The sequence below is a fragment of the Lytechinus variegatus genome, chromosome 8, assembly GCF_018143015.1.
Source record: "Lytechinus variegatus isolate NC3 chromosome 8, Lvar_3.0, whole genome shotgun sequence".
NCBI lineage: Eukaryota > Metazoa > Echinodermata > Echinoidea > Temnopleuroida > Toxopneustidae > Lytechinus > Lytechinus variegatus.
The window spans coordinates 34,145,751-34,172,264 of record NC_054747.1 but is presented as its reverse complement, the minus strand read 5'-3'; the positions used below and the strand labels follow the sequence as shown (position 1 = coordinate 34,172,264).

At 34.3% G+C, this 26,514-nt stretch overlaps 1 protein-coding gene across 1 annotated transcript; it reads left to right on the top strand.

The window, feature by feature from the left end:
* Window positions 1–25: 25 nt before the first annotated feature.
* Window positions 26–22,708, top strand: LOC121420410 (ABC transporter G family member 20-like). Its single transcript, XM_041615037.1, is given in 23 exon segments — window positions 26–401; window positions 1,018–1,163; window positions 3,264–3,423; window positions 4,658–4,812; window positions 6,463–6,570; window positions 7,180–7,273; window positions 8,947–9,021; window positions 9,715–9,774; window positions 11,418–11,682; window positions 12,688–12,784; window positions 13,127–13,292; window positions 13,490–13,593; window positions 15,027–15,100; window positions 15,721–15,770; window positions 17,285–17,350; window positions 18,463–18,533; window positions 19,056–19,144; window positions 20,116–20,169; window positions 20,172–20,218; window positions 21,034–21,054; window positions 21,056–21,194; window positions 21,582–21,686; window positions 22,475–22,708. Coding segments are annotated over 23 exon segments (2,256 nt in total). The 5' UTR covers window positions 26–398; the 3' UTR covers window positions 22,582–22,708.
* Window positions 22,709–26,514: the final 3,806 nt, after the last annotated feature.

Sequence of the window (26,514 nt, the reverse complement as noted above, 5' to 3'; positions counted from 1 at the left end):
GTTGTTCTCGGGAATTTTCTGGCGAAAGACTTTATCTGTGGGGCTGCTTTTGGGCATTAATCTGAAGAAGTATGGATGCTTGACCTATTATTGCTCTGCAGGATTGTAAGAAAGTTAAAAGTTGCTCAAATAGGAAAGTGTGTATATATCTCTCTTAGTTACAATCAACTATATGCATTGGTCACTCTCCAAGAAAATTTTCGGACCATGCCATACCGAAACGGACGAGAACGTTCTGATATTGAATGAATCCATAACCTGCCACTTGCTTTCTCATATCGTCTGTGTCTGTCTGTTGGGATTATCTTGGTTCGTGTGTTATTGATATTAAAAGGCGGAACATACCTGCTGTGGTGATAAGAGGGGTAATTGGACAATATAATTCCTGCCTCCAGAAAATGGTTTGTTATCCTTCCTAACTCTTTGTTTCTTATCTTATTACAGCAGTTAACTAAACGCTTATTAATTTCTAACGCTTTTGAAATTATAAGAAATAGTCCAATGCATAACCTTGTTCCTTGAATGAGTGGTCCAATGCAAATGCAATATCAAAAGCATGCATGCAATCAAAAGCGATCAGCTCCTTGGAGACTTAATATTACATATGCCTGGCATTGCTCTCACATCTATATTCGTGACATTAAACTGCATGTATGTGATATCTGACATCGTTTTGAGTTAACTCTGACAGAAATTAGTAAAAAAAAATGGGTACAATCAATGACGCTAAGATAGATTTGGCCCAACAAATCCATAGTAAATTTCGCATCCAAACTGCATTTTGTATACAAGTTATACCTATGATATGATATATTCCCAAGTAGAAACATACTCTGTATCTAAGGTAGATATGCCCCAAAAAGATTTTCCCCTCTTTCGAAATGTGCCACAATCTATTGTTATTCGTCTCCATACTGAATTTTACATGAACAAAAATATTGGAAACACAAACATGTTAATTATAAATAATAACTTTCCCTAATTGTGAATATGTGATTTCCACGTTCTTTTTACTAGGATTCCTTCATGATGATGTACGGGCAGACAGAAGATGTTGGCAAGCAGGCCATTGAATGCTATGATATCTGCAAGCACTACGGACGGGGCAAATCCAAGTTACAAGTCTTGCAGAATCTCGCCATGAGGGTACCAAAAGGAAAAATGTAAGATAACAAACAAACTATAAATAAATAAATGAATAAATAACTAAACAAATATAGAAAAGTAAATAAATACAAACAAAATGGAGCTTTCTGAATATGAAAACTATATTCCGCATAAGTCTTGATAGCGTACGGGATTTATGGTTTCACGGGCCTAAATAGACTCGTGTATTAAAGTGGCACTTTAAAAACGTCATTAAAAATAAGGATGAAATTCGCCTGTTGAATGTTTCCTACCAGCGGATAGGATATATGTCTGACATTCCATATCTGACCAGAAAAGGGTATCTCATTAAAAAAAAACACCTGACAGGATCAAATTCATCACTTGAGACAGTAAAATAGCCCTTTAGATTCGAACCATTCTAATAGTCCCTAATTTTTTTGTTTTTTAATTTAATTAATGAAAAATCCTTTGAACGTGTGTGCAAAATCTTTGGGACTTGAAGTTTTCGGGAATGTTTGCGCTTCTGAGGAGCCCGGCTGAGGGGGGGTATGCGAAACCATATGTGACATTCCCTGTCAGTATTATGCATTTTAGAGAATGGGGTAATAGACTAAACAGTGGCTGGCATGATAAAAAGAACAAACACATTCAGAGTGTACACAATTCATAGCTTTGGTGAGAGTAAACTGCATTGAAACGTAGTGATTGATCATTACGTAATCCATAAAGGAGACATCCTTGCTTCTGCCCGAACTGGCGCAAACATCAGTGACATTCTTCTTCTTTTTCTTCCTTTTTTCATTGTCAAAACGTTCGTGACGCACTATAGAAGCCTTTGCCTGTGGTGTATTGCTTTTACCAAAGTATTTCCCTTGTCCATTAAGTGAACATATTGGTCTTAGAAAGCCTTATTTTGAAACAGAACATAAAACTAGTTAAGCCATAATGAGGCAGTCAAATAAAAAAAAAAGACGATATCAGATCCATCAAATCTTTGTTACTCTTACATATCAATTGGTTTGGAGTCGGTTTTCATTAGTGTGACTTTGACTTTCGGGGGCCGATTGCACAAAAGGGTCTTTGCAAGATCCGTCTTTCGTGTCGCCCATTTATTATGATGCGCCATGTGAAACGCATTTTTAAAAAATTACCTGCAAACATTTTTTTATTAATCCGTTATAGTAAACAAAATCTTAGTGTATAAAAATGATGTGCTATATCATGAAATTATATACAATTGATTTAAATGCTAGCTAACAAATTTTATTTGTTTATAATACATTTCAGAAATATCCCGCATACAGCGCATCATAAAAGATGGGCGACACGAAAGACGGTCCTTGGAAAGACCATTTCGTGCAATCGGCCAATGGATTTTTTTTAATAATCGTTTGAAACATTGTCCATTTATTTTTCGGTGATGCACCATCCTCATTTACTTTTCCATCTTTCCCGACGAGAAAAAAAACATACCTGATTATTGGGACCTATCAATTTCTTTTTTAGACAAAGTATCTGCTATCAAAATATAACGACAAATAAAAAATGGACAAGCGTTAAAGTTATCAGATATGAAAAAAGGATCCGGGTACTGTATTGGATAAGAAGACTTTAGCACTTTGGTGTACCCATATAATGAATGATTCAAGGTAAAGCAGGGTTCATAAGATTGACTTAATTTTTCTTTTTTTTTTAATAGTCGTTTTGGTAAATAATCATTGTGCCTATTTATGAATGGGGAAGTAAGACTAGTAATGATTACATTACATTATATTGCTCTTTAAAGCAATATTCTTTTATTGTTAATAATAGAATCAACTTACAAGGGTGTCAATGATTTATCAAATTATTTCGAGCATAATTTGCACAACAATCATAGCAATTAATTCGATATAGAAAACTTGTATGCACAATAGTGGTCCTATAACAAATTCTTGGGGAACACCATTTAATTTTTAGGTGCCGTAGGCATTGCATGCATATTTCATATTAATACAAAAAGAGGAGAATGAGACATATTTTATAAATTGAATGAACATTTCTCTTATAGGCCTACATAGTTTATTTCAATCACATATTTACGGATATAAGAGTATGTTGTACTTTCTAAATATTATTTGTCCTCACTGATTATATTATTCTTCCCTGTTTAGTTATGGCTTACTGGGACCAAGCGGTTGTGGAAAAACGACTCTCCTCCGCTGTGTTTTGGGAAGGCTTAGCTTTGATTCAGGCCTCATTTTGACCCTTGGACGACCACCTTTGACCCGAGGTCATGGTATACCCGGGTCACGTGTTGGATATATGCCTCAGGTATATTTGATGCTCTATTCAAATAAAAACAAATATCTTCAATTTTGTTTAATTCAGATAATGTCACTTCATGACTTGTTTAAGTGAATGTTGTTCTTTCATAAACAAAACATGAATTAGTATTACTGTGCTCTTTTTCCTCTGCTTCTTCCAAGATGATATGCTTTCTTTCGTAATTCACTAATACATTTATTACTTATTATTAAGTTAGTAAGTCGTATATCTTACTTATTTTGGGGCCAGTAAGCTGTAGATCTATCGGTGTTTAAACTTTTCAAACTTTACTCATTCCTTAAGACAATTTTCACATCCCGTGTGATAAGATTTTAGACAAAACTGAGATGTTTCTTTAATTATTGTTTTACGATTCGTTTGACATGTTATTTTATCGTTTATAGATCCATACAATAGATTATGGTCAAATATTGCCATGAGCATATTGACGATAGAAATAAGGAGATTCATTCATTATTTTCAGCCCTGGAACAGCATACATTCACACATTTGAGATGGATTGATTACTCCAACAATTATAATAATGATAAGAATATACTAAATGCCGGGTGAGAGAAAGCGTAGTAATTTCATTTCATCTGAAGTTCGTCTGGCAATTACTATTTTTCCAGTCCAAAAACAAGATAATATTTTTGATAATGAATATAATTACTAGGGGTTATATGGGAGAGACGTCATTTTGTTGTGCCCAGCAAAAACTGTGGTGTTAACTGGTGTACATAGAGGACCACACCGGTTATTTTAACCGTTGTTCAATTGGTGGTGCTACTTATACACCTATAGGTGCTATTACAACACCTTTGATCGTTACATTTACACGCTTTGGTGTTATGTTCAATCTCTAGGGTGTAATTGTAACACCTCAGGGTGTGGTCCTCTATTAACACCAATTGGTGTCAGTTTTAACACCATAGTTTTTACAGTGTGCTGCCCCTAAACTTTGGAATACGTACGATCCAATCTTCCATTTATAAGGAAGCATCCGCATGCTCTACATTCAAAAGTCATCTCAAAACCTATCTGTTTAAGCAGTTTGTTGATTGAGAAAAATTTAAAGGTCTACCTAACAGCTTTCACTTTTATTTTTTTTTTTTTGGGGGGGGGTCTGTTTTGCTCAGCGCATATAGAGACGCCAATAGATACAAGCACTGTTATATTATGGTTTTATTATTATAAATAAAACAAATCTGTGATCTTAATTCTTGACCAATTGTTTTAGGAGATCGCCCTGTACAATGAATTCTCCATCAAGGAAACCTTGGTATACTTCGCCACCATCCATAAGATGAGTCGAAAAGAAACAAAGATAAGAATCGAGTTCCTCATAGAACTCCTAAACCTTCCAGAGAAGGGCAGGATTGTGGGACATCTTAGGTAAGTTCTGTCTACTAAAAACTATGGTGTAAACGCGGCTTGTGCCGTCACATCGGGTTATCACATCCAATCGGTCAATCGCGAAACCCAACCACCTAAATTCCTGAAACGTCGGGTCAAGTATACCCGATGCTTTGTAAAAATATATCCAAATGTACAAAAGGTCTGGTAGACTGGCCCCGATGTTTCAGAAGTTTAGGGGAGCCTTTTCTCAAATGGTCAGGTAAACGTTTTGACATTTTAGGGGGAGGGTCCTATTCTCGAATGATCGGGTTACGTGATTGCCCGACAGGACGCGATCATCCGATGTGATCGCAAAAGCTGTGAGTGTAAAAGTGACAACGTATGGTGTTGTATTGACACCCAGGGACCCATGGGTGTTGAAATAGGAATAAAATGACTGCTGTGACCGAAGCCCAGGTTATGACCCATGTGACGGCCACAACTGCCATTTTACCCCGGTGCTTCATTTACATAGTTCAACCCCGATTGGTGTTATTCAAACACCTTTCTGTTGTTGCTTTTACACTCATAAATATTACAATAAAGACAGTGACACCAATTGGTGTCAATTTTAACACGAAGCCTATTTGGGTCGATATATATTTATAAAGGGATCATGTCACAAAGCAATCCATCGTGATAAAGTCCTCAAAGAACATCTCTGATAAGCTTTGATATTGGCTCACGTCTTTTCATTTTCCACAATGACATACAAATCGATGATATAATTTGTAAAGCATCTCTGTCGTCGTCACAGACTTTAAGATCTGATGGAACATTGTGGTTCGGACTTTTCTTTTGAGCTTTTTGATAAAGTTTGAATGATTATCTGTATTGTGTGGATAATGATTAATATTACAATCAGCATTACCGTTATTATAATTTCCAACACCGGCACCAACACCATAATCATAATTGCCATCCTTATCATTTTGTTATACCGCTATCATCATGATCACCATCACAATCAACCATCACCACTTTCATAACCTCCAATATTAACAAGATTCAGTGTAATCTGCAATTTCACTTAGAGTTGGTTTGGGAATACGGCATGATAATAAACCACGATCTTATGGGATTATTACAACTTAAGAACGAGCAGAAAACATGATTCGGGAACCAACTTATAAAAGGCTATAATCGACAATAACTGAGAAGCTCTTGTAGTCAAGTTTGAATTTATTTGGGTGAAGAGGCCGAGGTGATGGGTTAAAAAAATATATATATATGCTGATGGCTTCAATTCGTTTAGGTTTTATTATTGATTTATTTTTTTCATTTTTTTTTTTTATTTGGAAAATCTCTGTTTTATGTTTTTTATTTGACACTGAAAAGAAAATTCAATATATTGAATTTACTGTAGAAGTTTCTTCTTGATGCATATAATTATCATCAATGTTATTTATAATTATGTATTGGAAGATGTCTGACATTGTGTTTTATTGTAACATTCATGAAAAAATTATGTCAAATTTATGAGTTGTCTAGGTATTTGTAAAGACATTAAAGTTCTATTTGTTATATATATTTTTATTTTGTATATGAATTGAAGTTGTCAATAAAAACTACTCATTAAAAAAAAGCTCTTTCATTTTTTTACTGGTTTCACTCACCAATTACCATGAGTCTTGTGTTCACTTTTAGTGGTGGTCAGAAGAGACGAGTATCATTCGCCGTCGCGTTGATACATTCACCGGAACTACTTATTCTGGATGAACCTACAGTAGGAGTTGATCCATTGCTCAGACAGAAGTAAGATGGCAAAATTTGTCCCTATTTATAAACTAATATCCTTTCGATTGTGAGTCTTTCACGTATTTATTTTTATGTTTTTGTTATTGTTATTCTGGGGTCAATACACTCTAAAAGAAAAGATTGATTTAAGACTAACCCAATATTGGGCATGTTTGCTGTATAATCCCCCCCCCCCCCTCATATTAGGTGAAATGCAAGGGTAAATGTCAACGCAACACATAGCGTAAAATGGACAAGGAAATTTTGCTATCATTTTAGCCAACAAGCATGTCATGTTCCCATTGTACACAATGTTGGGTAAACTGTTTGAGAGTGTAAATATTGAAGACTGGGGCTTATCATTGAATTTTGGATGTATAGCCTAGTAATAGCCTCTGTCAAGAAGAGTTTTTTTAAGGCACTAAGTATACTTTGAATTATGATCACTGATGACAAACTTATCATATGAATTGCTAGAGTAATATTTGAAACCAATGCACTATTATGTAAATGCCTATAGGTAGAGTGTTCGGTATATGGGTAAATGAGTACATTTTCTCAGACCTTATACACAAATAGATTTGCAAATAAACTCACTGTGTGAGTCATCATTGATTTTTTTTTAAGGATTTGGGACTACTTATTGAAGTTTTCTACCGAACAGAACACCACTGTCATCTTGACCACCCATTACATAGAGGAAGCCAGAAATGCAGATATGGTGAGACCTCATCATTTCTTTCTGATTTTTTGTTTTATTTATCAGGGTTATAAGGGCTCACTGTATGTGTCACTTACTTAAAGGACAAGTCCACCCCAACAAAAAATTGATTTGAATAAAAGGAGAAAAATTCAACAAGCATAACACTGAAAATTCCATCAAAATCGGATGTAAAATAAGAAAGTTATGGCATTTTAAAATTTCGCTTATTTTCAACAAAATATTTATATGAACGAGCCAGTTACATCCAAATGAGAGAGTTGATGACATCACTCACTCACTATTTCTTTTGTAATTGATTATATGAAATATGAAATATTTTTATTTTCTCGTCATTGTTATGTGAAATGAAGTTTCATTCCTCCTTGAACACATGGAATTCCATTTTTTAAACATTTTGTGCTTCAGGCAAGGAGGTCCTAATCGTAAAATTCGTAAAAATTGAAATATTGTATAATTCAAACAATAAAAAACAAAATAAATAGTGAGTGAGTGACGTCATCGACTCTCCCATTTGGATGTAACTGGCTCGTTCATATAACTATTTTGTTGAAAATAAGCGAAACTTTGAAATGTCATAACTTTCTTATTTTACATCCGATTTTGATGAAATTTTCAGCATTGTGCTTGTCTGATTTTTTTCTATTGATTCAAATCAATATTTTTCTGGGGTGGACTTGACTTTTAACATTTTCAAAAGAAATCTGGCACCTTTTTATATATACGATCCGAGAGCTGGTTATGTAATAAAATATGATGGAATCAATTTTACATAGATTTTGACGTTGGTACATGGCATAACCATGCCGATAATTCGACATTTGCTCCTGCGAAAAATCATCCCGTGCTCATTTACCTTAAGAGGTTAGGATAGGAGAAGGGTAAATTTTGATTGGGTTTTTGTCTCTTAGTTATGTGAATATTAGAATTGGGTTTAGGTTAGGGCTTGTGTTTGACTTAAAAAATTGATTTTCCGTAAAAGCATTTGAGTTTTCGCTCCGTACACATTAAATCTATTGGCAATGTCCATCTAAGCAATCTGCTTATGACAATCCCTCTCCTGCAAACTGTAAATGTTAAATTTTCTTTGTTGGTAGTAGATGATATTTGTTTTGAATGACTTTTTTATTTTGTACTTTTTTTCTCTTTAAGATTCATACCAAAATCGATTAGCAATATATGTTTGCTACGTAATGAAAATTGTATTGTATACGAATGTTATGAATCAGAAGAAAACAACAAATCAAATCAAAATCTAATTGGTAAACCAGAACAACAGTTTCGTCTTTAGTTTCGGAGTCGACAAAAAATTGCTAACATGTTCTTTGTCTAGAGTCAAGGACGAAAATGGCGTTTTGATTTACCAATTTCAACAAAACTTTTTGGCTATTCTTTGTCATGAAAGACATTTGATAATACATTTTCTATGTTCCTGAATCCTCCGTACGTCGCGTGCAAAAACTCTCAATCACGGGAACAGAGACATATTCAGTGTAGATTTATTGTTTTTATGTTAAAGGGCGGTCTCGTTTAGTAATATCAAGTGAGAAAATGCAATTTTACTTATGGCAATACCTACCGAATAGTGTAGCAATTAGACGATTGAACTAGAAATGCAATATAAAACTTTTACATTGCAATCATTATGGTGTCTTGTTACTTTGCTTTTATAGGTTGGACTGATGAGAAATGGGAAGATACTGTCAGAAGATTCTCCGCAGTCTCTATTAGAAACGCACAATCTACCGGTAAGAAATTAACTTTGAGCGCAGTGTAGTTTTAAAAATATTGCTGTTTTAATTTATCGGTTATTTATCAAGAAGGTGGAATTTTCCAATTCCCACCCCTGGAAATATATGAAATATCACACACACCCTACAAAACGCGCTCACCCTCAAACACACACACGCACACCCACACACACCTCGTAAAAATATCACACACACACCCTACACAAACGCGCTCACCCTCCCACACACACACACACACACCATGTGAAAATATCTTACACACCATACACAAACGCGCTCACCCTCCTACCCACACACCCTTATCCACACACACACCAGCATGTAGTGCAACAATCATCACCTCCATCTCCGCCGTCACAATTTTTTATTGATTAAAAGCCATTTTTACATTCACTAGTCTATCTTTAAAACAATGTATCAAGATGGATGAAATTTTATTCAGATACAATAGATAGAAAAACCCTAAACTTATTAGAACCCAAGTGATAGAACCAATTGAACTGTCTGTAACTTCGATTATATTTTGTTTATTTTGTTGAACGGGAATAAAATCTAAATCTAACCCCTTAATCAAGCATAATTTGCGAATGTAAAACATATACTCGCAATATTCGATAATGGAAAGGTGGATGAATGCCGGATTTACGTGTTTCAATAAGTATTCTTATTCGTTGTATCTCATTCTTTTAGACGCTTGAAGGAATCTTCCTTAAACTATGCATGGCGGACGCACAGGAGACGGGATCAAACGTGAGTATTAAAGGCTTTTTTGGTTAGTGGGGATGCCCCACGAGATATCTGAATTCATTATGTGCGTCCGTGCTTCCATATATTATGGGGAAAGAGACACCATTTCTCGTGTTAACCAAATATCTGGTGATGTCCATCAACCAGCCTGTACGCATAAATTATTAAGGTTATTGTCTCATGTCATAAATTTATTTTTTTCAATATATAATATCAGTGGCCCGTTTCATAACTTGCAATCGTTTTGACTTTGCCATTATGGCAACTACCATGGCAACCTTGATTCTGATTGGCTGTTGAGCCCTTTTGCCATGGTAGTTGCCATAATGGAAGAGTTACAATGGTTGCAAGTCCTTTTATGAAACGGGCCCCTGAAATAGGTATAATCATAGTAGCTCCATGGTATAGCATAGTGTTTATGCTTCGATTCGATTGCACATTTATTGACTGAGCTTCCAAAATACAGCTATACTGGGAGTTTTATTGAATCTTATTTCAGCAAATTATAATCTTATAGCCCGGGGAGCCACTTCCATTGACGAGTGAATACCATGCGCGACCATAAGGTCTCCAAAAGCACCCTAAACACGTATTTTCCATATTCTGAAAATGCACCCCTTAACAAGTATTGGCGTCTTAAACCCTACCCTTAACAAGTATTGAAAACAAAACAATACTCTTGGTAAGTATTCCTTGAAATAAACCCCTCAACAAGTACAGCGATTTATTGTTGTCACGGGTCCGTCAGTCGTCGGTTTTACCTTTGCACACCATCTGGTTTCTTACGGCCCTACCTTCCATCCCCGAAAATTCGACCCTAAACACGTAACTTTCCTAGTAAAATAGATACCCTTTTTAAATTATTTTTTGTGTTTTTGACAACCTAATCATGTTACGTACGTAACGTGCCCTACCTTGAAAAAGACATCTTTTTTACCTATAAAAGCTCAAGAGAGGCCACACCCTCTTTCGTATCAGCTGATATTCTCAAATTGCCCCTTTCAATATATGCTAAACACCCATCCCACCCTATTTCATCATTTCATAATTCGTAATCTAAACAATATTTCAACCAGGCATTAATCATATCAATATTTAATTGATTCATATGATACTTAAGGTGACCGGTCAAAACTATTATACAAGTCAAACAATGAAATAGCAAGTCCTTCAACGTATTTATCATGTTTATTGTCCTTTTCGAATGTATTTAATAATTTGGAAAAAGAGGCGATACAGTGAAGGAGGGATTTGAGTGTGCACTTTTAGAAAATTTATCCTTAAAATAGAAGAAGTTCCTGCAGCAGAGTCTCGAGAACACCTGTGATCTTACCAGATTGCATAATCTTACAGGAAATTGGTATTTGGTGTATGGAACCTTACAAATTTCCTTAAATAAAACACCCTTTTCCACTTTTTAAACAGACCTGTCCTGTTAGATTGCAGAATAATTCCTGTTTTATGAATTTACAGAATGATTCTGTTATTGCTTTCTGCAAAATCTTCTTTTTTCGGTAAAATCATGGGTTTTTTAACAGTGTGGGCATTCCCCCCCAAAAAAAAAAAAAAAAAAAAAATCCAGCACCAACCTTCTAAAAACCTAAATCCGCTCATTACGTCAGCTCGGGGTTTTTTATTCCTCATAGGGTGACGAGGCTGTCGACGTCGTAATTGACATGGACACGCCATCCCACGTCGAGGTCGCCTTGCCTACCGACATGACGGAGGAGACCACCCTCCTGCTCCCCAACGGAACACCGAACGGAGCCCCAAACGGAGTGGCCAATGGGCATTGCCTCTCGTACACCAACCCGACATTCAATCACGTGACCCCTGCGGTTGAACCTACCGATGACGTCATAGGTAGATCTCGAGCTGGAACCAAGTCTGGCATCCCAAAGTACCATTACGGTAATATGAACATTTCGCACTATTTGCTTTTGTTTACTGAAGCTCTTGAATAATATCGTTTTTGTATTTAAAGCAAAAGCTCCATGATATGATGGAAATAAACATTATAAAGTATTACAACCATATATATACATACATAATATAAAGTGCGTCCAAGAAAAACGAAACCGAGATTAAAAGCCTACCAATGTAAAGCTTATAATCTCCTCTTTCATCTGATGTTACTTAGATTATTCCTTACGCATGAGTGAGCAAACACAATTTGAAGAAAGGATACAAAAAACACCATTTGGCGGGGGGTATCTGAATTTATAAAAGAAAATCACATGCCTAAAAATTTCAATATCTGCTCTTTTATTTGATACCTTAAACACAAAAAATGGTCAAGAAGTAAAAAAGTTAAATTCCCTCGAAAAAATGCTTGTATTTCCATAATTTCATCAAATGTGTTTTCACCGGTTCCCCACAGAAGCTATCGCACGGTTAACAAAAGACTTTATGCATGGCTGATCGTCAACAAAACGGAGTGTCGAGTGAGTTTGAACCCTAGCCTGTAAACCCTCTTCATTTTATGAAATTATTGAAATTCAAGCCTTATTTCAAATAACCAGAACTTTGTTATTTCTTGACAATTTTCTTTAATTGAGGTATCAAATTAAAGAGCAGCTATTGCACTTTTAAAAGATTTGGTTTTTCTTTTGAAACCCAGATATAGTCCACCGAATGACTTTTTGGTATCCCCTCTTCAAAATGTTTTTGCTCACTCATGCGTGAATGAGAAATAATCTAAGAAACTTTAGATGAAAGAGGAGATTCTAAGCTTTACAACGGTAGATCATTTGTCTATTGTATTTGTGACTAAGTTATGATAAATCATCGATAAATCTCGGTTTCGTTTTTTTGTGGGACGCACTATATAACAACAATAATGATGATTATACATTATCAATATATTTTCATACAATGATCTTATTAGCAGTATATTTTATTGTTTTTATTGATTAGATAAACTACCTTGGAAATGGAGTCATTTTCTGCCTAGCTTCATGAGCATGTGGGCTCTTTTCGTCAAAGACATAGTTAAACTAGGCAGGAATCCCGGGTAAGAACATTAATACTAGTGATAATAAAAATAACGACAATAATAATGATGATAATAATTAAGATAATAGTGGTTGAATAGTTATGACAACTTTTAATCATGATAATGACATACATAATAGCGAATATTGTGTTTTTCTTCATTTTGATAGGGGTAATATGAAAAAAAATCTATATCAACAACAAGAGTAAAAACAGTATTATGTTTCGTTTGAAAAAATACTCAAAATTATACTGTTCTAATCAAAGGAGGATAAAGAAAATGAAGAATAAAAAGAATGTGTAGAATCCCATCAGAGAAAAAAAATGAGGACAATTTAAAAACACAACTATTTCTTTTTAGGTTAACTGTCTTTTACTTCATGGTACCAATCATCGAGGTCAGTCTCTTCTATCTTGCCATTGGGGGTACCCCAAGGAACCTTCCTGTCGCCGTTGTTAATCATGAGATCCCTCCAGTCCTCAGTAAGGAGTTCCTCAACCAGTTACCCAATGAGACAATTATACAGGTGTGTGCGATTTATTCAACTAATTTTAAATCGATTTACGAATGTATATTTCGGAGATGGTTGTCATTAAAAAAATAATGGATATTGCAAATGGTAATGTTAGCATGATGATGGTGTAGCAAGGGATCTAACATCTACACATAAAAAAATCTCGTGTTACTTACTTGTGTTTCTGCTCTTAACCCTTGATATGATAGAAACCAGTAGATACAATGGACGAGGCATTGGATAACATCAGGGAGGGTGCGTACTACGGGATCATCGAAATACCTGAAAATTATACCACATTTCTTTTCAAAAGGTAAATATGCATGTAAAACGTTCGACTAAGATGTTCAGAAACAAAAGTGAGAAAGAATTAATGAAAGAAGGAATGAATGAAAGATTTTTCTTTAAAAAGATAGCAAGCTAGCTAGCTAGCTAGATAGATATATAGATGGATGGATGGATGGGTAGATAGATTGATAGATAGATAGATATATGGATGGATGGATAGATAGATAGATAGATAGATAGATGGATGGATGGGTGGATAGATATATAGATAGAGAGATAGATAGATAGATAAATAGATAGATAGATAGATAGATGGATGGATGGGTGGATAGATATATAGATAGAGAGATAGATAGATAGATAGATATATAGATAGATAGATAGATAGATAGATAGGGAGAAAGAAATTAATAATTAAAGAAAAAGAAAGAAAGGAAGAGGGAGAGAAAGAAAGAAGGAAAAGAGGAAGAAAAAAGGTGAAAAATAGCTTTGTAACTGTATAATGTTATATCAAACCTTGCATTAAAGACCCTGACCGGTGTAAAAACAATCATATATCTAAATAAAGGTATTGATTCATACAATACAAATATACCAAAAATATTACACATATCTCCTTCCAATAGTTAAAAATATTAAATAAAAATCAAAGAAACTGCTCCTCCAAATTACGCTTTGATTGAGCACCCCCACGTCGCCTGGAAATGATGACGTCACGTTGTGTCTGGAGGGTTGTGATTCCATAGGTTTGTGTACAAAAGCATTGGGTATTTTCTTCCATTTCCATGTTATGAATCCATTTTTTTTTTTCGTTTTCAGATGAAAATGGCACTCAAAATTATTCACTGTTCAAATTGTTGTAAACCTACAACTATTCACTACCTTTTTTGTGATTTCTTTGTTTGGCTCTTATTGGGCCTAAATTGCTATGTCAGGAAAAGTTGTTATTCATAATCTAAATGCAGATAGAATTGAAATCTGCGCCAAATAAGCAGGAAATAAAATATGACAAAAACTAGTTCAAAACTGTAGATTTCATAAATTCAAGCTTGTAGGAAAAAATATATGTGATATCCCTCTGTGATAGAAGTGAAGAGAATGAAATGCGTTATCTGGAAAACAAAAAAATCACCAAGTTTTTCTGTGTACAAACCTATGGAATCACGACGCTTCTTACACAACGTGACGTCACGGTCTCGAGGCAGGTGAAAAGCACAATAAAGCCTATTTTCTAAACGGGGTTCGAAGCCCGATAATTGGAATATTCTTAAGCAAAATACTCAGCTGGGAAGCGGTGAATATGCATAGAGCATACCTTGCTGTATTTAGTAGATTATAAGTTTTCGATTGGTATATAATTTGTCAGTTTCATTTTTGGGTCCGGTCTGGATCTTTAACAACATTGCTATTAAGTAAACAATTCACTATAATTCCATTTCCATCATTGTGTTCATTTAGATTCACGGCTCAAGGGACTATTGATAATGCGACGTTGGATGGAAGCAACATCAAGGTCACTTTAGATGCAACTAGTAAGTTGTGTCATATCCCGAACTTTTTAGTTCTGACATTAAAAAAAAGAGATTAAAGATCACGACAATTTCCGGATGAACGCACTTTCCTTGAAAAAATATTACAATTTAAAAAGAGCATCAAATTTCGGCTAAGGGCACCCTGTCCCCCCCCCCCCCCCCCCCGATATAAGCTAGGCCCTTTTGCTTCTTAATCGCCCTCGCTTTTTCAAACAAGTGAATAATAATGTACACACTTAAAATGTTGGGCAACAAACTGTCCACTGTGTTGGGTTTTATGATGGTAAAGAGGTGTAATTATATATATATTCTGGGCAATTATTATCAAAATGAACAAATATGTTACCCAATTAGTGTTTTTTTATTACCCAATTTGGGCAGATTTTTACCAATGGTTGTGTGGACAGTTATGTTGCCCAGTGATGGTTAAAAATTTTGCCATTTTTGCCAAACCTTTAAAAGTGTGACCATCGTATGATGCCTGAATTATTTGAAATCTCATTATCGGCATTGACTCTCCGGGCAACAAAAATTGAGACGTTTAACACTCATTCTTGCAATCATTGGAATAACCAGGAAATAACATTAATACTATAATTTAATTTCTTCCTTTATTACAGATCAACAAATTGCTATTACTCTTCAAACAACGATATTAGAAGCTTACAACGTAAGTTGAACGAAATTGTCTTATAGAGAATACATTATCCCTTTTATCAGTAAAGTAGTATTAAAACAAGTGGAATGCCTCTGGCCGTCTCACCTGCATCACGTGGTTCAATATAGCAGCAGTGCTGACTTTGAATACTACTCTAACTCGCACAAGATTTTCAGTGATACATGGTTACTCTTATGTCCATTTTTTATGAACTAGACAAATAAACTTACAGAGATATGATGGTTATTCAACAAAAAACCCAATATGGCCAAAGTTCATTGACCTTAAATGACCTTTGACCTTGATCATGTGACCTGAAACTCGAACAGGATGTTCAGTGATACTTGATTACTCTTATGTACAAGTTTCATGAATCAGATCCATAAACTTTCAAAGTTATGATGGTAATTCAACAGATACACCCAATTCGTCCAAAGTTCATTGACCTTTGACCTTGGTCATGTGACCTGAAACGCGCACCGGATGTTCAGTGATACTTGATTACTCTAATGTCCAAGTTTAATGAACTAGACCAATAAACTTTCAAAGTTATGATGGTAATTCAACAGATACCCCGATTCGGCCAAATTTCATTGACCCTAAATGACCTTTGACCTTAATCATGAGACCTGAAACTTGCACAAAATGTTCAGTGATGCTTGATTACTATTATGTCCTAGTTTCATGAATCAGATCCATAAACTTTCAAAGTTATGATGGGAATTCAACAGATATCCCCAATTCGGCCAAAGTTCATTGACCCTAAATGACCTTTGACCTTGGTCATGTGACGTGAAACTCATGCAGGATGTTTAGTGATACTTGATTAACCTTATGTCCAAGTTTCATGAACTAGGTCCATATATTTTCTAAGTTATGATGACATTTCAAAAACTTAACCTCAGGTTAAGATTTCGATGTTGATTCCTCCAACATGGTCTAAGTTCATTGACCCTAAATGACCTTTGACCTTGGTCATGTGACATGAAACTCATGCAGGATGTTCAGTAATACTTGATTAACCTTATGGCCAAGTTTTATGAACTAGGTCCATATACTTTCTAAGTTATGACGTCATTTCAAAAACTTAACCTCAGGTTAAGATTTGATGTTGACGCCGCCGCCGCCGCCGTCGGAAAAGCGGCGCCTATAGTCTCACTCTGCTTCGCAGGTGAGACAAAAAACCGAGTTTTAACTCCATTTAAACTAAAAAAAAACTTCGTCAAGCACTATTCATTTGTTGGTACACAAGGAGGTTCATAATATCATGCACGATGAGTGCGTGTTACTAATTGACTGGACATTCCATCTGTACGAAACCACTTCGGAATTTTGTTAACTTTTATCAATCTCAAAACCTTCAACTAGTTTCATGCAATTAGAGATGTATTACGATTAGGACCATGCGTATACGAGATATTAATGTCCTCTGGTATTCAAAGATTTTGATTTTTAAATTTTGATATTGCTTGTACATTTTTTCGCTTGAAAAACCTTCTATTCTCTTTAATTTTTTTCTCATCCAGAATTTTATATCCTTGACTTTGCAAGACTATGGAATTAACCCTGCACAGGCGCAGACACCAGTTTTAGTAAGTATTCAAATAGGTTATGACGTCACAAGTTGCATGAATTATGCCTTCTAACTTCAATAATGAATGGCTAAAAAGGAGATTACTGATACCCCAAATATTACAAGTAATTATGCATCATTTTGTCAACGGCATCAGCCAATCAGGTAGATGTGATCGGTCATTGGTAAAATTTCATTAATCAAACACCACTTTCATATTGGAACATGTTCCACAGTAGAATATAATAATTCAATTTCTCATTGTATAAATGATACCTTCATGACGGATTTTCGACCACATAATTCAATAATGATTTCCATATTTTCTGACAATCAATTGAAACTGTGAGCAGATGACAGGAAATATTCTTAAGATTTCTCATTTCAGCCATTTTAATACATAATTATATGCGTAAAAACTGTATAACTGTAATGTAACTGACTGGATTGAAATAAAGTAGAAGCCTGTCAGTTTCTTTCAAAGAGCCATATGAAAGAACAATTATGATTGGATCCTAGTCAAAGATTTGAACAACATCCGTATGTTACACTGACCGTAATTGGACATTGCCAAATATGCTCTAAAAACCGATAGGTTCAGATCTACTGACTAGAAACCAATCATAATTGTTCGTTCATAATTGCAATCCAATACAAACCTTTCATTTCTTCATCCATGCTTCTATAAGTTACCAGAAGGAAAACAAAAAGTATACTTAACTTGCTTTATATGAATCACTTTAAAATGTTTTTATTTTGCTGCTACTGTGAAGGAAATTTTCTTGTTCTTGACCCGAAACAAGTCCAGGAATATTAACTTTTGGACTTATTCCCTTTATTAGATGCATACTAAACGATATTTTATTGTATGTAAACAGTCGGTAGATTCTTAAAAAAACTACTAATTCATATCCAAAATGCTCCCTCCGTAGAAATTTTCAAATCGTTACTTAAAGCTCATCCTTTTTGGACCGATTGACTGTATATTATTATAATCTGCCAACATGTGCGCTTTCAAACACCAGTATAAAGCGCCCTACAAATGTTATTATTATTATTAAATGAAATCATTTCCATCGATTGATTTGTGTGATATGCTTTCATGCTTTCAATATGTTCTTATTGCAATAGTTCGTTGAACCCATCTACGGAAGCTTGGATGCAAGTTTCACTGAATTTATGGTGGCAGGGGTTATCATCAGGTAAAGAACAAGATGTTGAAAATCTGTCTCACAAATAAATGTTCAATAGACCTAATAGAAAGAGAGAGAGGGGGCGTGAAAAAGATCATAGGTATGATTTGTAACAAAGACTATATATGTTAGCTTGTAATTTGATTAGTCTAGACAATGAATCGAAAATAAATACGCATAATTACATTCATGGACATTGGTTGACTCATGAATGTCGCAATAAATCATAATCTAGAATATCAATTAATGGCCTTATTACAATGTTTAAGGATACATAAAAAATATCCCCCAAAATGTTGATAGGACTATTCATTATACAAAGAAACATGGAAAAAAAACTGTAAGAATTAAACTCGGAATTAGTTTTGATTGATCTGATGTGATTAGAATCATTTTCCCACTCTTGTTTTCTGTTACAATTCAGAATAAAACATACATGATAAACATTTAACCAAAGCTAATTGAATTACATATAAAAGTGAAAAAAAAAGAACATGACTAGAAAATATATTAATTTACTCTTTTTCATAGTATCATATTCTTTCTTGCCGTGGGCTTGACTTCTGTTACTTTCGTTGTGGAGAGGAAAGAAGGCTTAATGGATAGAACATGGGTCGCTGGTGAGTAGCTCTTCTTCTTACATTTTATTTTATTTCAAATATTTGTTAGCATGATCATGCCAATTCTACCGGGCATGTCTACTTTTGTTAGGACCTTATAAAGAATGATTTCTCTAGTTGAAGATCCATGATTTAGAAAAAAAAAGATTTTTTTCTGGTAAGAAACCCTTGATTTTGGGGTGAAGACATTTTTTTTGGGGGGGGTGTAAGAAATCCTATATTTTTGGTTGAAGACCTTTTTTTTTTGCTTGTCAATTTTTTTGCAGACGAAATATCCTACAAAAAACCCCTCCCCTTGGAAAATCCTAGGTACGCCTGTGGCGCAGACAACAATTTTCTTCCATTTAGCAATGTTTGGGTAATTCTAAATATTGAAGGGGGCGTGTCCCCTTGCGCACCCACGTGGATTTCCTTCTCGTTTCTCGTTTTCAGTAGCAAGAAAAGGAGAAAACTGCTAAACTTTATGAGTGGCAAAGTTGTCTGATTGCGCACATGAAGTGTCCGAGCTTACACGAGAGAATATTTAATTTTTAATCTTCATGCACTGTAACAACTGTGGTGTTAAAACTGACACCAATTGGTGTTAATAGAGGACCACACCCTAAGGTGTTAAAATAGAACCCTAGAGATTGAACTTAACACCAAAGAGTGTAAATGTAACAACCATAGGTGTTGTAATAACACCTATAGGTGTTGTAATAACACCTATAGGTGTAAAACTAACACCACCAATTTAACACCGTGTAAATAACTGGTGTGGTCCTCTATGTACACCGGTTAACACACACAGTTTTTGCTTTGTGACTCTTTAATCAATCAATCAGTCAAATAAATGAAAATGCTTGAGTAGTCAACGTGTGGATGTGATGAAAAAAGGCAACATTCTAGTTGTCATTACTGTAGCCGATATTTTTATTATTCTGTGGTTTGTATCCTGTTTTTCATTTCCCTTTTCTTAATTTTCACATTAGGTGTAAGCACTGGGGAGGTGACTATCGCTCATGTTTCTACCCAGTTCCTCGTGATCTCGTTCAAATAGCGGTCGTTCTCATCTTCACTCTCATTGTCTTTGATGTAAGATATTTGAAATGGTATTTTGAATAAGCAAATGCGAACAAATACGAATATGCTGTTGTAAATATCATAAAACAAAAAAGGTTATAGGAAATCCTACCAAATTTATCAACTCATGGTGCATTGTGTATGGAAGTGATGGGTTTACTGAAAGAAAGGCTAATAAACTATAGAATTAAAATTTTCCTTATATATTAAAGGTATTGTTTAACTTTGTGAGCAGCAGATTTAAAAAATTCTCAAAACAAGATGAAACATGTGCACAAGTGCATGTATTAGAACTAATAAACCTTGAAAACAACCATTATTGAGAATGAAAAGCCAAAACTACAAGGCAAACCCCGATTTTGTAAATAGGTCTTATAGATGCCTAAATAGTACACATAAGTGTATGGGACGAAATTAAGAGGGCGTTTCCGGTCACTTTATACTTCAATTTTTGAAGCACTAAATAATCATTTTCGAACGCAATTTTTTCTGGGCTTCATTTTTGTAACATATCAGAGACACAGGTGACAAGTTTGACCTTTTAGCTCAGATTTTTTAAAGTCAAACCAATGTTAACCAATCACTTTAATATAATAAAACGCTTCTTTAATCCTTTGGTAATGAAATATTATTAGCTAATTTTCATCTATAATTATCATCTTCATCAAGATATCCTCGTTATGTTACCTTAGAGCGAATGAAACCAAATATTTTCTTCATAAACAACGTTTCCCAAAGCAGTAACATATTGCATCTTTTTTCCTTAAAGAATCAGGTTATTCATTTCGATTAACTTCACCTCGTTAATCTTATTTCCTTTTCTACAGATGACGAATGAAGGAAATATTTTTCCTGATCGTATTGATGTGCATGTTACAAGGATTGTGTGGTATGTCATTTGGTCTCCTGATATCATCTGTCTGCGATACCGAAGCGGGCGCTGTCCAGGCTGCTCTAGGTTCCTTCTATCCCATCTTGTTGCTCAGCGGTGAGTGATGGTTTAGCTCCTCCCCTACTATTTCAAACTAACCATGTATAAAATAACGTGAGAATGGCCATCAAATTAAGGTTTTACATTCTTAGAAAAAATGGTTTCTTAGATGGTTTGATACTGGTCCTGTATTTCATGTATTTGGAACCTTGCAAAAATTCCCTAAATGATACTAAATTACTTTAACCATACAGTAACAAATCTTCTTAGGTTCTTGAGCATGTAAAGAACCTTTTGGAAAGCTCACGGAACAAAAGGGTTCAAATTGGCACTTTTTTCTTATATAGATTGTAAGAATGTTCAGCCCCCCCCCCTAAAAAATCATTCCAAGGCCCCTGTTTTACTCTCCATCACAACAATCTTATTTCCTCTTTCTCTTTTTAGGCATTATCTGGCCGATACAGGCGATCCCGTATCCATTGTATTACATATCACTTGCACTGCCACAAACATATGCAGCCGAATCGTTACGTGCCATAATGAGCAAAGGTAAGATAAATAAATATTCATATTTCATGTTCTACTTTCTTATCTTTTTATTGGAACCCAAATTCAGATTTAGACTCAGATATATTTACTCTCATGTTGCAGTAGTACATATTGAAATTTGAATGATAAAATCCGGCTTTAGAAAGTAGGAACTATAATTTTTTCAATGTAATCATTCAGAGCGAAAATGCCATAACTAAACAAAAAGCCCTGTCAAAATTGAAGGAAAGCAGAGGAACAAAGTATCTTCTGAAATATTTGTAATACCAGCGCCATATCATGACATGAAAGTGTGGTTTTTGTTTTGTTTTAATATGCATTTTGCTAGTCTACTATGCAAATCATTTAGTCGAGTTAAGGGGTCTGAATTCACAACATACACTGACATGTTTACAGAAGGCCTTCTTGCTCCAGCAAGTTTTGTAGTCTTGTGTACATACCCACTTGTTGATCAAAGTTTCAAACAGGGTCTGTGCCTGCAGACAAGCTTATTTGTTACGATTTTCATGACCCCCACCCCCCATACAGTTCTGCTCAAAAGTTAGTGAACTCCACCACAAAATGCACTCCTTCATGCTGAGTGTTGAATGTAGACAACAACACTACGATGTTCTATCATCTGAATTCACAATCAAATATCTAAGACATGGCAGAACTTGAACACTTTAAAAACTTCAATTTTCTGATGGGGCTCACTAACTTGAGCACCACTGTATATGGTGTCGTCGTGATCTCAATATGCACTTTAAAAAACTTTTTTCTCCCCCCCCCTCTCTCTTTTTTAACAGGTTGGGGCGTTGATCACTTTGAAGTTTGGATTGGTTACGTCATAACCACAGCTTGGTGGCTGATACCTTTAGCTCTGTCTGCTCTGATATTACACATTAGGAGATAGATCTTCCTTCAACAGACCTGTGTCCACTTTCACAAAGACCTTTTCATAACAAATGAACAATTTTATAACACATTTAACTATTAGCCAATTAAATTGAATAGTTTCAGTAACAGTAGCTTGATGCTGTTATTGCATCAAGATTCAAGATCATTTATTGTCGTTTGAAAAAATATATGAGCCAAAAGTTTGTTATTATAACATATTTTATGAACGGGCACCAGTATATCTGCATGGCCATATGACTTTATCGAGAAGGGGGGGGGTTCGCCAGGTGACTTTAAACAGAGGTAGTGCTAGGGTATTTTCATAGTGGATGGGGGACAGGACGATCCAAACCACTAGTAACAAAATGTGAAGGCGTTTTTTTTCTCAATTGAACTTATGAATGTGGCATTACAGTAGAGCTTCTTTGACCCGAGTTCTTTTTCACCATTTTTGTTTCTCTTCCCCCCGCCCTCCCCCACCCCCGCTATGGTAACCATGAAGAATGACACCCTCCCATCTGTGCCTTGTTGGGGGCTGCGCCTCGACTTTAAAAATAATTGGAATATAACTCGCCACAGTGAATTTCTAAGAAAGCTATTTTTATTATGATAATAAACAATACACCTCTGAATAGATTATTTCTAAATAGATGACGCTATAAATTAAAAAATGCCTATTATTATTATTATCATTTTTCCATATATTTCGTATTATAAGCATACCTGTTTAAAATTATGCTAATACATAAATTAATAAATGTATCATTAATGATAGTCTGTATGTTACCATCATGATTTTTTCCTGTTATAGTATTGTTATGACTACTTCGGGAGAATGTGAAGAAACTTGGTGATATCGAGTATTAGCAAATCTATTTACTATGTATTTTTGGCCAAAAAATATTCCAAACCATATTTTGATTGTACTCAAAAGAAATTATAAAAAAAATCAATATTTTACATACTAAAGACAATCACTTTGTACATAGTGTTCTTATTCCATCCAGTATGTACATTCATGTGAATATTAATTTATTGTATATTTATATAGCATTATCATTTCCAATTTGATTATACTGAAAAAAAAATCAATGAAACATATTGCAATCAAAGCACTGTAAAATAGATAAAAGGAAAAAGGAAAAGCTTCATGACAATCTAAGTTACATTATTCTTTCTTGGTTAGATATTTTACACTATCCAATAAATCACATATAGCTATTGTTTCATAATGCTTCAAATACATAAATACGTAGTCAGTTATGACAAAACAAAACGGGTATACTCTTTTTGCTCTTTATCTGTATCATTTTGCTTAGATGTAAGGTTATTTGTATTTCAGAATAGAGTAGGCTTTGATCATTCTTTTCACGTGATAATATAATCAGTTGTGGATAGCTGACCCCAAAAAGTTTTAGTAATTGATACTGTGGTCAATTTCTACAGAATCATCTGTATCATTTCGCTTAGATGTAAGGTTATTTTGTATTTCAGAATAGAGTAGGCTTTGATCATTCTTTTCATGTGATAATATAATCAGTTGTGGATAGCTGACCCCAAAATGTTTTAGTAATTGATACTGTGGTCAATTTCTACAGAATCATTATCTGTATCATTTCGCTTAGATGTAAGGTTATTTTGTATTTCAGAAAAGAGTAGGCTTTGATCATTCTTTTCACGTGATAATATAATCAGTTGTGGATAGCTGACCCCAAAATGTTTTAGTAATTGATACTGTGGTCAATTTCTACAGAATCATTATCTGTATCATTTCGCTTAGATGTAAGGTTATTTTGTATTTCAGAAAGAGTAGGCTTTGATCATTCTTTTCACGTGATAATATAATCAGTTGTGGATAGCTGACCCCAAAATGTTTTAGTAATTGATACTGTGGTCAATTTCTACAGAATCATTATCTGTATCATTTCGCTTAGATGTAAGGTTATTTTGTATTTCAGAATAGAGTAGGCTTTGATCATTCTTTTCACGTGATAATATAATCAGTTGTGGATAGCTGACCCCAAAAAGTTTTAGTAATTGATACTGTGGTCAATTTCTACAGAATCATTATCTGTATCATTTCGCTTAGATGTAAGGTTATTTTGTATTTCAGAAAAGAGTAGGCTTTGATCATTCTTTTTCATAAAAAAATATAATCAGTTGTGGAAAGCTGATCAAAGAAACTTGTTTCAGTAATTGATAGTGTGGCCAATTTCTACAGAATACAAAGGGGAACACTTTTTTTCAAGGAATTTATTTCTTCCTTGATAATGCAGATTTAAACATCCAAGTCTTTTTAATAGTGCACATATAATTTACTACCTTTTGATTGTGTGAATAATATCAAAATGTGCAACATGTCCACTTTTGTGAGAGAGTAACATCAAGACTGGTTATTATAATAAAATATGTTTATAATAGATTATAAGCATACTCATGCATTTTTATCTTTTTAAATGTATATATACACATTACATATCTATATATTTTTACTACGAACTTTTACAATTTCTTTCATGTGTACATCATGTATGTCATTTGAAATGTACAGTGTAATTGTCAAGCAGTGTTATTAATTTCAGTTTCCAAGTTAATTACACCTTGTAAAATTCTGTCATCTATTTTTGATAATTGGATGGATCTTATCAGAATGATAGCTTGACGGTGCAATGATCATTAACTATTAATTGCAATAAAGAGTGCTTTCATTGCCAAAGAACGATACAAGTGGTTTATTTCTGTTTCATGTTTTCACCTCGTAATAGAGCCTACAGACAAGTTTGAAATATGTTAACACCCCCCCTCCCCCTCTCTGACATCAAAATGAATTAAAAATTTAAACACATTTAAAACCAGCTACAAACAACTAAATATATAAACTTTATATTTCTATACTTGTCGTAATTATTGCATAAATATCATTGCTACTTACAGAGTATTTTGCATGTTACAAATGAATGTTTCATGGGTATCACCATCAAATGTAATTTTTTTCTCTTGCTGATTATGCATGTATAATTTTGCTCCTTTATTGTTCTTTTAGTGTTTTATGTTTGTTTTAATGCATTTTTGCCTTTTTTTCATTTTCATATGATGAATGAAATCATTTGAAATTGAATAATGATCAATGTAACCAAGTGTATAGGTCAGCTCTATGATTACATGTCAAGGTATGTGAAACAGGGTCCACATAGGGATTTATGAATCAGCCAGTCAGATTGAAGAATTTCAGTGGCATTTAACCGTTATTGCAAAATTTGCTATTATAGCAAGTTTTATGAAACAGGCCCCCGAATGGGTTGAAAGAACAGACAACAAATGAAAATGTGCCTGGGTCCAGTTTCATAAAACCTTGTTATAATAACAAATGAACAATTTCTATATCAAATATACTATCAGCCAATCAGATTAAAAGATTTTAGTAGCTTTTAACTGTTATTGCAAGTTTGTTATCACAACAAGTTTTATTAAAGGACAAGTCCACCCCAACAAAAAGTTGATTTGAATAAAAAGAGAATCCAACAAGCATACCAATGAAAATGTCATCACAATCAGAATAAGTTGTATCATTTTAAAGTTTTGCCTAATTTCACGAAAATTATGCACATCCTGGTCGGTAAATGCAAATGAGGAGACTGATGACGTCATTCACTCACTATTTCTTTTGTACTTAACATTGTATGAAATATTCTAATTTTCTCCTCATTTTCAAGTGAAACAGCAATTCATTCCTCCCTGATCATGTGGAATTAGCATGTAGTTTCATACTTTACGATTCAGTCAACGTGGTCCTTATTGTCAAATCTTATTGTCAAATTGACTCATTTGCATGACACCGAGTTGTGCATATCACTGTTTTGTAAAGTGAAAATTTAAAATGTCATTTTACATCTGATTTTGATGAGATTTTCAGCGTTATGCTGGTTTGATTTTTCTATATTTATTCAAA